Raw genomic sequence first — 12936 nt, forward strand, 5'->3', positions numbered from 1 at the left:
TCATATTAAATAAAAAATACACATGCAATTAGTATTTTTGCATGTCTTTGATCTCTCAAATCATGCAACCATACTATACTTATTTTTCTATTTTTAACATATTTGTTTTCACATGCAATCCTACTATACTTAGCTTTCTATTTTTAGCATATTTATTTTCACATGTATGTAACCTTACTATACTTATCTTTCTATTTTTAGCATATTCATTTTCACATGCATGTAACCATATTATACTTAGTTTCTATTTTTAGCATGTTTGTTTTCACATGCATGCATAAGTTTAGTTACATGTTTTCCTCTCAATTAATCTTTTTCCTTTTAATGCTTAGTTACAAATGTACCTATTAATCTTTATGAAGGGAAAAGTTCAATCCATAACTCATGACATGGTATGCTCTCTGGGTTGAATACATAGATCACTTATATAACCTGCCAATTGATAGGAATATTTTAATAAATATCTCATATAAAAATACCATCAGGTGTTCCGAGTTGTTATATGCCCATAAACTAGAGAGATAGATGTATGAGGCCCTCGTGGAATAGGGTTTTCTTATAATACAAACTTGATCTTATCAAAGATTGTTTACTTTTACTTTTTAACTTTTGTTTCATACTAATTCTTGGTCAAAATTCTAACAAGTCCATTACTACATAGGCACCTTCCACAACTAATATTATATTAGGTTAATCTATAACCTTAACTAGCCTTATGTTAAGGTATAATCCATTACTTATGATAATCAAAATATATTCACTCTTCCTACTCTTGAATTCCTAGGAGAGGGTGAGACACATATACCTTCACTAAGAACCCCATACCCTAATGCTCTACCTCCACCTAACTTTTAGGAATCCCTCAGGTAGGCCGGTCACAAGTCACCTTTCCAACACAATTCACAAGAAGGTGCCTCATAATTTAAACTCAAAATCGAAGGTAAAATATTTAATTTAAAAGTAATAAAAAAAGAAATCAAGAGTGGCCACAATAGTAACATTGCTTAAAGACTCTCATTTGTAAGAATTTAATTCTTATCGAATTTAGCTCAAATAAATCAAGTATCTATCACTATCTACTTTTGATATCAATCATAGAGATGCTAATGAAATATTCTACAAAGTCATTAAATTGTGATCAAAAGCTTGGAAAATCAATGAAAGTAAAGGTTATTACACCTAAAAAAAATCAACCATCCATGTAATAATTACTTACTAAAACTAAATTCAAAACAATTGCAAGATTCTCCAAAGGACTAATTTGAACCTAAAATTATACCACATAGTAAACTAAAAAATTATTACAGTATAAAATACAGGTAGATTACCAGGTGACAAGTTGTCTATGACAAAATATCCTGGGTCTATTCAAAGAGTCTTGAAACACAAATTCACAAATCCTCAATATCAGTGCTTGCAACAGTTGTTCCATTTTAGTTGTAATTAGAATGAGATTTTGTTTTACAATTTAAATATTTCATTTGATTAATACATACCTTTTTACCCAAAAAAAACATAAGTTTTCATTTTTATACAATTAATTTTATCTATTTTGTTATTGTTTATGATAATAAAAATGTTGAAAAAATATTTACTTCATTTTTTGTTAAAAAAATGCTATCTTAACTTAGTATACTAACTTTGTTTAAATTAATTAAATATATAATAGTTTTTTTTAATAAGAATAAAAGTTAGAAAAAGTATTTATTTAATCCTTAACATAAAAAGTAATCTTAAATTTACTATTCAAAATTATTAAAATCTATAAATGTTATCATGCATTTATATATATTTTATTTTATTTACTCAAAAATATTATTGTTTTTATTAATAAAAAAGAAAATTTGTAATAATTATATTAATTAATTAAAAAATAATTTAGTTTTTACTTTTATTATTAAAATAACAATTAAATTAAAGAATAAATAAACTTATTACACTATAATTTATAAAAAAAAATACAGATTTTTTAAATCTAAAAAATATCATTTTAAAAGTTTAATACAATTAATTTTATCCATTTACTATTATCATACAATGTTATTGTTTATTTTAATTTTAAATTTGATTAAAAAAATAGTAATAATTATTTTATTCAAAATTTTGAAGCAAACAACTCAACCTTTTCCTTTTTATTTTCACCAGTGAATGGAATCTCTTTCTACGAATGAATATCATGTTCAACACAGTTTAAAAAACCAATGTTTTCGGTCCACACCTCATCGAAGTACGCATAGCACACGAAGGCGCCATTGCCGGTACCGTTGTGATATTCCTCATAAGAATCTTAAATACAGCACCATTTAGAAGCAATACAAGAACACACGCTGGTGAAAGATCTAGACGCCAGAAACTGTTTTCCACATAATATTACAATTAATGCAGAAGAATGCTCCTGCTCGCTAAGGTTGCGTCACCAATTTTGTTAAGCAGGACGTGCCTCACACTCAAAAGCAAGAGCAAACACAGAACTGCAGGCTATACAAATACTCATTACTCCTATGGGAAGTACAGGATAAGGGCACAGGTGAATGACCTGGTGGTTCTGGGAATCGAAACAAGCTGTGACGATACAGGGGCTGCTGTGGTACACTTTTTTTTTCATTGCTACCTTTATTTTACTTTGCAAGAAGGAAACCAATCTTTTTCGTGGATTAATCTTTCCAGATAATTTAACAAATCAGAGCTCAAGGAAGATACCTGTTATGAACTGCAATTTAAGGAACCACAAATTATATTTATTTTCTGTTTTCTTACAGGTCACTGGGGATGGTGAAATTCTCAGCCAAGTTATATCTTCACAAGTAGGCTGAATACCTTTGCTCTCTGCCATTCGACTTCCCCTGTTACTTCTTCTAATTGTTGGCTCAATTTTGCTACTCTATCTTCGGAACTTTTCTCAATTCAATGTTAATTTCACATGAATGAAACATGAAGCATATTTGGCTAGGTAAAATTCAAATTTTCTTTCGCGTTGTTAGATTACAGCAGAGGATGTTCCTGTCTTTTCTTAGCGTTATCTTCTCTTGCAGGGGAGAGTGATTCCGACTTAGATGACACAGTGACTTAACACATCCCCTGCAAATATGAGCTAAGGTCTCCATATTGAAAGCCCCGACGAGTTAGCATTTGACATCATCCCATTTGACTCGCATGCAGGCTTATTTTATTCTGAAATTTGATTACACAATGCTCTGCCATGAAACTCACGGATTCAATTCTTAATTATACTATTACGTCAGCAGTTCACATTTTTGTGCTCCAAAATTAAGTCCACATATAACACGTTTTCTATTTCCTCATATATGGATTCATTCTGTAGGGTTTGCATTTAACTGCCTTGCTCCTATAATTAACTCTCACTTGAATCCATAACTCTGGTGGTATGCCCTGTAGTTCTTTACGTATGCTATGGTCGTTATCGGAGCAGCTAAGAAGAGGTAAGCGGACATTTTGGTGACAAAAAAAGGATGTGAGAAGCACTACAAGTGATTAAGGACATAAATGCACATATTAATTGCAGGTTATCAAATAAGTTTGAATCTACGTTATCATTTGAATTTCGACTCTGGTACACTGGTACGACAAATAAAAATTGGTGTCAGATACATTTTGGCCCAACCTGATGATGGAATCGCCTACATTCAATTATTTCTCTATCCTAAATCTCCCCAGTTTCCTATCAAACTACAATTCTACAAACACGGAAATATTTCTTTGCCAACATACGGAATTTCACAGAATGTCAATCTACAAAAATATCGTATTGTGAAGATCCAAACAGCTTCACAAACTAAACAATAAAGCACAATGCAAATTCTAAACTGAATCCACCAAAATTGGTGTATATAAGTTTTCCTCCAGTCTACCAAGAACCCAAGGGTTTTCGTTCTTGAACTTGCTGAACCTGAAAATACACGCCCTCAAAGAACCTCTTTAAATAACAAGTTGAAGGATGAGAAATTCACTTACCTTTACCCCCTTTTAAAGGTCCATCAATACTCTCTAGGAGAATAAGGCTTACCTCTTTGAAGCTTCTATAAGAAGCACTTTGTTTAATAAAATGATTTTATAATATTTATTTATTTTTGCCTAGAGTCAAATACATCAATTCTAATAAAGTTATCTTTATTAAAATAGCTTTAATTAGATTTACTTTATTGAAATAGCTTTAAAATAGTCAATTTAATTAAATAAAAATAGGCTAGAGGATTTTGTTGAATAGTCACTTGGAAAAAAGGGGGCAATAAAGTCCCCACCCTTCTAAGAATTGCTTGCCCTTAATTGATTGCACCTGGATGCTGTAGAATCCATTCACCTTCCCAAGTAGCACCTTTAGGAGGCCAATCTCTCCATTGAATAAGTCACTCCTTGATCACCGCACTTCTCTATCTTTACATCTAGGATAGCGTCAGACATCAAAATTAAATTTCCTTCCTCTTCTAACGTTAGAACCTCTAGAGAAGATATCGTTTGCTGCCCAAGTGCCCTTTTGAGGCAAGACACATGAAATATATTATGAATTTTGTTAGCTTTAGACAACTCTAGTTCATAAAACCTCTCAAACTCTCTTCACTATTAGGGGCCATATAATCGGGGCTTCAACTTTTTTGCACCACCCTTCTTCAATGTAAGCTATTTGTATAGTTGTAGGCCCAAGGAAAATCACCAACTTCAAATGTCCTCTCAACCCTTGCTTATATGCATATTGTTAGGATGAGGAAGTACCAAGCGGGGGGTGGGGGTATTAGGATATTATAATGTTTCTTTTAATGGTCATCTTAGTTAGTCTTGTTTTATTAGGCTTAATATTTGAGATCAAGTTTTTGGTTGCGATGGAGATAAAGTTTTGGGAATGCGAAGTAAGGATGACAAACATTATGTGCAGATTCAGATGCAGTGTTTAGAAACAGTATTTTAAACAATGGCTTCATTGGAACTGTACAAGCATTTGACATGCTATTAGTCAGTTCGATTTAGGACTGCAAGCCCATATTGTTTGTATAATTGGCTTTATGCCTTGAAGTATTTGGATTGCATAAATGATTTGTGAGCTCTAGATTGTAGACCTGAATGCAAGTGCATTCCCCTTTTGTACTTAAGTCTTTAACCGAGAAGCCTTTAACAGGGCACCTTATTATTACTGCAGTAGTGAGACATTTGTGGGTATTATCCCCACCGGGGTTTTCCCTTAACTGGGTTTTCCTTGATAACAAATCATGGTGTTATGATGATCATGTGTTTGATCTTGCTTTTTTTAATTGCTTTTATATTCGGTTTTAAATTGAAGTTTAAACAACTGGCTTCTTAAAATCTCACATATGTCAAACCGAGTGTCCTTTTTCAACATCTGATAAGCAATGAGTATGATAGTGGCTGAAATTGAATTGAGTCAGCTACTATGATAGACGTTGTAGCCAAGAATCATTGATGCTAACTTCACATCGGGCTGAATAATATCATTAATGGTCATTGCCCTTCTATCCCATCTGGATTTAGTCAATTACTCAACAAGTTTCTTCTTTGTCAATTTCAACGCTGGTTCTTCTCCAGTAGCACCGAATCTGGTCACCTCACTAATTAGCTCTTTAGTAATCTTTACTAGTCATTCTCTGAACCATAATTGATCATGTATTCTGCTCAATATGATTTTGATCCATTCTGGTTCTTTGAATTCAACGAAGTCTTTGTACTGGATTAAGTTACTTTCTTTTAATTTCTGGTACTCATCCTTCAAAATTCCATTCTCACACAACAAATCATACTGCTTATAAATATCTGAACTTCCAATCTCATATCCTCAACATGTAAAACTCCATGGGGCACATGAGAGAATGCGCCTTCTGGATTGTTTTTCATAGACTCAAAGGGGTGCAACTCGAGTTCATACCATGGCTTTTCAAGGATACTAACAATCTGAGGTGTATTCATGATTATTCTGAAAGGATAAACAAGATTTCCACAAAGATAAATATACCTTTTGACTCTGCTAGGGTTTCTTCACAAATTCTGTTGGCAGCTTCAAATTTCTCTTTGCTAGGTTCTGTGCTCGATCTCAAGAAGGAAAGGTGTCAAATAAAGTGTAAAGATGCCTTTTTAATTCCGTAATCTGATTAGGTATATTTGTTTAATACCACTGTACTCTTTCTTGCCAAATAAATTTGATATAACAAGTAAACAATTTTTTTCTTGCAATCCTTGATATGATCATGAAAATATCAGTAACTTTGCATATAGCTTCTTCAGATTAATTCCAAGATGATATTAACTTCATAGTGCATACTACTTCAATTCAGGGTGCCAATTGATTTTCTGATGTAAATTCTCCATTAGGTCTAATAACTTCATTGTCTGGTAAAGAAGGATCCACAGCAGAAAGGGATGCAATCTGTCCAAATGTATCAATATGGTCCTTTCTCACCCAAACGTTATTCGTTTCATCTCTAAAATTACTCTCATCAATTTGCTTCCCTTCATTGTCATTGTTTGCATAGTTCTTTATGGAACCATTTTCTTTCATTCCATTACTATTATAACTGCAATTTCTAGCAATGTGTCCATAATTGTTTCAACTGTATAACACAAAATTCTGATTTACATACCTCTGATTGTTAGGTGCGGTCTTCAATCTGCAATTCCTTGCAATATGTCCAAAGTTGTTACATTTATAGCATATAGAGTTTCTAGTATTGACATTAGGTCTCATCTCCAGTCGAGATCTGGATTTGCATTCCTTATATTTGTGGCCATACTATCAATATGTGAAACAATAACCAAAAAAGGGTAATGAGTTTGAATTGTTCCAACATTATTTAGCTCTATGATCAAGTTTATTGCATGTGAAACATCTCCCATTGAATTTCTGTCCACTTGCTTGCTTAGAAGGTGTTTACTTAGATTTCTTAGTCCGATCTTTCCTTTCTTCTGCAGTTATAGAACATTCACCTGGTTAATATCTCAAACCATTGCTTTTCACCATGTGTCCTTTGATTAGCTATTTGTTCATCAAGCTTTGCTATGCTAGATCTGAACTTTTCTTGAATCTCTCTTGCTTCAGCCAGATCTGTCCTCTGTCTCATTAACTCTTTTCAATTGTTGCTCATTATGTTTAGATTCTTTAATAAAAATCTGTAGCTGTCCAATCTTACTGTTTAGCTTATTACATTCTTTGGTTATAGCTTGCAGGGATTGATCAAATGTTCTCTTAGGTTCAATTTTTTCAGTCATCTTGATAGAGCAAATATTGTGAATTTTAATGAATCCAATGACAAATTATCTTGGCCAATGAATTCAAATGAAGGTGGAGTTACATTAGTTGTAAGGTTTAATTCGGTTGCAAGCCATGGTTTTCTGTTGGTAGTTGTGAAGCATGTGTGATGTTAAATTGACAAGCCTTCTTTAAGCTAAGCAGTTTATAGTGCAATAAAACGGTTGAATCACAGATATCAGAAATTAAACTTTCAAGCCTTCTTCTAGTTCAGTTCTTGGTGAATTCTATCCAGATGAGTTTGGATCTCCGAAAAGGGCAGTGATGAATTTGAGTTATCCACCTGTAGCAGGTTGTGTGTTGCAGTTTGCAATTTACAGGTGTTTGTGGCATAAATAGCTTCTTTTGGACAGAACTGGTAAGGGATCTTGCAGTAGCATCTCACTGTTTGGAAAAAATTCCAAAGTGAATCCGATGGATAATCTGAAACATGAAGTTTTTTTTGAAAGAATTCATTGAGACTTTTAAGCATGATACTGAAGGAAAATGCAATAGGAAATATGGCAGTTAGAAACCGAGAACTCATTCTACTAAATTTGGAAGAGCTGGGCTTCTGTCTATCTAAGGTGGAGCAGTCTGATTGGAGATTCTTAAATTGGGCATTACAACCTTACATGATTGCCTTAGTCGAACACAGGTTAGTGGAGCATCCATGTGAACAGGTGAGATTAATGGTTGCTACTTGTCTCAGTGATATCATCAGAATAGCAACTCCAACTGCTCCTTATAATGATTGAATTTTGAAGAAAGTTCTACAACTAAATGTGGATAGCTTATTTGGGCTTCATGATGTCACAAGCCCTACCTTTGATAGATGGGTAAGATCTTGGAACCCATGGCGAAGGCCAGATTTTTATCATGATGTTGGATCTCGATTGTGAACAAATGGTGTTACAAATGTGTAAATGTCTCTTAAGGGAAGTTGGGAAGCATCATCTAGACAAGGTGAAAACTTGAATAAAAACAATCATGTCTTTAATGCTAGATGAGCACGATAACATATGTAAGCAATTAAAATCAAAATTGCTGGCTATGTGGAGGAAGGAGGATATAATCTCACCTATGGCTTACCAGCTTGTGGAGGAAATAATTGAACATAAAATTGACATGTTCGAGGAATTTGTGTTTGAGCATGAGCTGAGATCAACAGACATTCAATGTTGTTAAAATTGTAGCTTCAGTTAGATTGATTCGATATGATATACATTATTGTTATTGGTAATCAACATTTCCTATATATACTTATCCATGTTAAAAATATATATTATTGTATACAATACATACATATATATATATATATATATATATATAAAATTGTATATAATATATATATATATATATATATATTATTGTATATATTATATATATTATATTATATATATATTGTTATACGTATTATTATTATTCATGTTAATATAAAATTATTTAAATGATGATTACACCATAGAAACATGTCTCTTCTCATTTTATATGAGATCTAAATTTGCATTTGGACATCATCAATAACAATGGCTATGATTCTACATTTGCAGAAACAATCCATGTTACTCGATATGGTATCAGAGCCAGGTTGCAAATGGAGAATAAGAGAAAATGAAAGACATCTGAGATACTGATTGACTAAGAAATCTTTACTATGGCCTCATGTAAGATGGACCGTTTAGATGATTCAATCATTAAGGAATTCTCTAGCATGTTGAAATTGATGAAAGCCCTATAGCTTTTGGCTGTGACATGAAGTATCTACAGAAAAAGTCAATAAAAGTAGTTGTCATTGATAAGAAGTCTAGGATAGAGAAGAGCAGGACTAGTACCATTCAAATTGTGGTTGTTGTTCTTGACAAAGAGGCAGCTATAGAGCATGTTGATATGACATTTTTATTACTACAATACCCACGGTGTTTTTTCTGCCTGATACGAGCGATGATAAAGATGATACTAGCTATAATATAGGCTTTGATGAATATGTTCTAGTTTAAATGACATGAAACTAGAGGTTCAAATGATATATCCACCAGTATTACAAAGGCTTTGTTAGAATCGTACGCTACACATCAATGAGAAAATAAATAAAGACATAAAATTAAATAAAAGACGACTCTCATGGGATCAAGCCATTATCAAGGGTGGTAAACATTTCACACAATCTCATTTAGAAACCCTGCCTCCATGTGGACTTCATTGAACAGGATCAAATCAAAATACACAGCAATATGCAGCACCCCTATGACAAATTCGTGGGCCATGCGGGCATGGAGGGATCCATGGGCTGAATGGAAAATGAATCGATGAGTATTACATGGATACCTCTGAGCGGAGTATCTCATACGAATGGAAGTGAAATGGGTGGACCATCTACTTTGGACGCCTTATGTTTTTAATATTTTTTAGGGCCTCATTTTAGGGTGTACTCGTGAATACTTGAAATAAGGCAAACCGAATACTATTCACGCCACCTTTAAAAGATGGGAAATTATCAAATAAGAAGGAAAAATGAATACCAATTGCAATAGAGTTTACTAAAGTTAAAAAGGGAGACTCGTACTTGTGCATTTGATTTCTGGATTTGATTGTGTGAACAGATTTTTTACATCAACGTTTCAGATCACACTCCGTGATCCATCATCAGGAGGCATGCAAGAGAAGAGAAGGAGAAGATGATGGATCATGGAGTGTGATCGGGAACGTTGATGTAAAAAATCTGTTCACACAATCAAATCCAAAAATCAAATGCACAACAATGATGGATTGTGGAAATTTGATAGCTCTAATAGACTCGTACTTGTCGGGTGTGAGACCCAAGTAAATACACTTGAGCTAAACAATTACATTAATATGAGCACATAAGATTAGACAAAGGATTGCAGAAGAATATCACAAAATGGGACGGATAAACATTGTCTATGCTCAATTTAAGACTATATGTTTTGTTGGATGTAGGCTGAGTGAGTTCCAATGACAAAATATTTGAGATTTGAGGTTTTGATGTCTTCTTTCCGACCTAGATGCACTATAGGAGCAGTGTTTGGATGTGTATTTGACATTAATAAGAAAATTAGTTCCAATAGCACTGCATATCAAATAGAAAATTGTTGGATTCATTGATAAAGTGTGAATGCCATTAAAATGATGATCCAATGACATTGGGATAAATACGCGAGCTAGATTCCTATTTGTGTGGAACATCTTGTCTTGGTATCTAGCTTGGTAATACTAGAATCCTCAACCTACAAATTTAAAAATCTTGATGAAAACCATAATCAACATCTTACTCATCGAATGGATTGGAACAGGACAAAGAAGAAATCTATCTCATTTAGATGGAAGAAAATAGATTATAGAATAGAATGGGAACATATGACTAACTCAAGAATCTATCAATGCCTTAGTAACAATGCACCATGACATGGCGAAGAAATGGTGATTGTAGAATTGAAGGCTACTGCATGCATATTCTTTGAGCCAATATATGGAAATCAAAGTCACTGGTAGGATTAAAGGAGAGGCTCACACTTAACAAAGTTAAATTATCTACCTCTTGGCTGATGTGAAACCCAAAGCGGTCTTAAGGTGATAAATGCATCAATTCCATTGATCTCATTAAAAGGTAAGTATTGAGGTAAGTCAATTGTGTTTACAAAATGGTAATGATTTATTGTTTATATGTGTGTGTGTGTGTGTGTGTGTGTATTATTGAAAGTTTGAATATATACACATGTATTTAGATATGTATAATTACATTTAATGATATTTAATAAGTTGATATAATGATTGTGAGATCTAATATGAGAGTATGAAAGATTAAGTTCTTACTTCTATTATTGAAAACATAATAAAAGTACTATATTCATTTATGTTATTGTTAGTAATAGACAACGTTAGATTTCTAATAGCCAAATTAGCATTCTTATTTGTATTTTTATACATCCTACTAAGAGCTATATACCTTGATGTTTTCCTCCGAGGATGTTCTTGCAGGAAAAAGAGAAGGATTGAAATTCAGAGGGAGGCAACCTTGAAAGAGAGGGAGCATATAGAGGATATGATTCAGTCAACCTTTGGTGATCTTGATCATATTAATTCAGAGGTAGTAAACCACGTTGTGATGGTTTCACCAATGATATAAATTTGGAATACACAGATTGCAAGATGTGCGTAATATAGGTTTAATTAAAAGATCAAACAAATACCTTTGCATGAACAAAGGAGATTTGAGTTGTTGTGAGACCTCAATGAAGTTTTTAAGAATTCATTTGAACCATCTATGAGTCTCCTTGATGAATGAAACTTGACATATGAGTTGTAAATTCATCCATGTGGAACAATTACACTCAATCAAGATATTGGCGTATCATGGATGAGTTTAAGAAAATGGAAGGACATGTTTTCTTCTACTGTTAAGCTTAATGAATGTTTGGACCTTCAGTGGATGAAAAGAGGAAGTTGAAACTTAGAAAGAAGTTGTCATATTTGATGCGATGCAAAAATGCTCAACGATATAAGAATGATAATTTTACATTTTGGGGGAAATAATAACCAAATTTCATTCCCACTCGAACCATCTTTAGAAAGGAGATGTTCCATGACCCTCATGAGCAGATAAGTACTCATATATTTTACATTTATCTATTCATTTATTTATAATCCTATACGTACTATAAGAGTTTATTTATCTCCAAAGACCTTGATGATTAAGATGGATAAAGTGAGGCTCTTGAAGCAAACATCTTTGATGATTGAGATTATGAGATCCTTCTACATTAAGAGGGAATATGACACTTCTTTTAAGGTAACACAATCCAGCTTAGAAGATTGATACTCAAGGGAGTCTAGAAATATGTGTGTAACTGCATGATTTTGATAGGTCCACTCCTATGAATATCATGAGGAAGTGATGACTTATCACCAGAAAATTAGATATCAGATTCAAAGTGAGTTTGACAAGAATCCTTGGGGAAGAGAGTCTCTAAGGGAGTAACTACTAGACCTGACTTCTCAGGATCATTGTTCAGAGGGAGAATTTTTTGAGGTGTAATCTTTTGTGAATGATATCTTCTCTATGAGGAGAAGTTCTAAGTGAAACTCCTTTTAATGCATTCTTCTCTGTGAGAGAAAATTAAGGTGAAAGCCTTTGTGCCACCCTTTGACTAGGTTCATGGTGGTTACTATTACACATATGATATGTAATGAAAGGTTACAATTTTTCATTGACATATATAAATGAAAGGTAATCATTGTAAGACGACGATCTTATAAATGGTAAACCTATTATCATGACAGACTTCATTAAATTGTTGTCCTAGAGTGTTGGAAGTCATGATGACGAACAAACAAAAGGTAACCATTGTAAGGTGGCGATCTTATAAATGGTAGACTTGTTATCATCGTTCTTTGGGCCGGATTTTGCTGGGCACCTTGATAACCAACTTGCTATGGTTCTTTGGGCTAGATCTTGTCTGACACCATGACATAGCTACTATCATAGACCACATTTAAGGTGGTGTTTAAGCTTATATTAAAGTTATGGAATTTGTTTCAATTGTGTGTTATAAAAGGTGAGATGATATCTCTTTATATACTTGAGAGCATAATGTGTTCTATATCAATTCTCCCTAACTAAGAGGGAGTGTTAAAATTGTAGCTTTAGTTAGATTGATTCGATTTGATAT

General features: G+C 33.1%; 1 protein-coding gene across 7 annotated transcripts in view; it reads left to right on the forward strand.

Annotated features, from left to right (window-relative positions):
- Positions 1-2251: 2251 nt before the first annotated feature.
- The window catches only part of GCP1 (glycoprotease 1), a 263036-nt gene continuing 252351 nt past the window's right edge, over positions 2252-12936 (forward strand). For 6 of the 7 annotated variants that reach the window (XR_016353980.1, XR_016353979.1, XM_089792139.1 and 3 more), the window contains exons 1-2: positions 2252-2587; positions 2760-2804. Coding sequence is in view for 5 of the 7 variants with exons in the window: in XM_089792139.1 (XP_089648265.1) it covers positions 2390-2587; positions 2760-2804 (243 nt within the window). In the remaining 2 variants the exon portion in view is untranslated. The remainder of the gene's footprint in view (positions 2588-2759; positions 2805-12936) is intronic. The other variant, XM_089792138.1, reaches the window with a different exon arrangement.

This window comes from Cupressus sempervirens, chromosome 7, assembly GCF_028749045.1.
Source record: "Cupressus sempervirens isolate cs-2001-9-10 chromosome 7, ASM2874904v1, whole genome shotgun sequence".
NCBI classification, from domain to species: domain Eukaryota; kingdom Viridiplantae; phylum Streptophyta; class Pinopsida; order Cupressales; family Cupressaceae; genus Cupressus; species Cupressus sempervirens.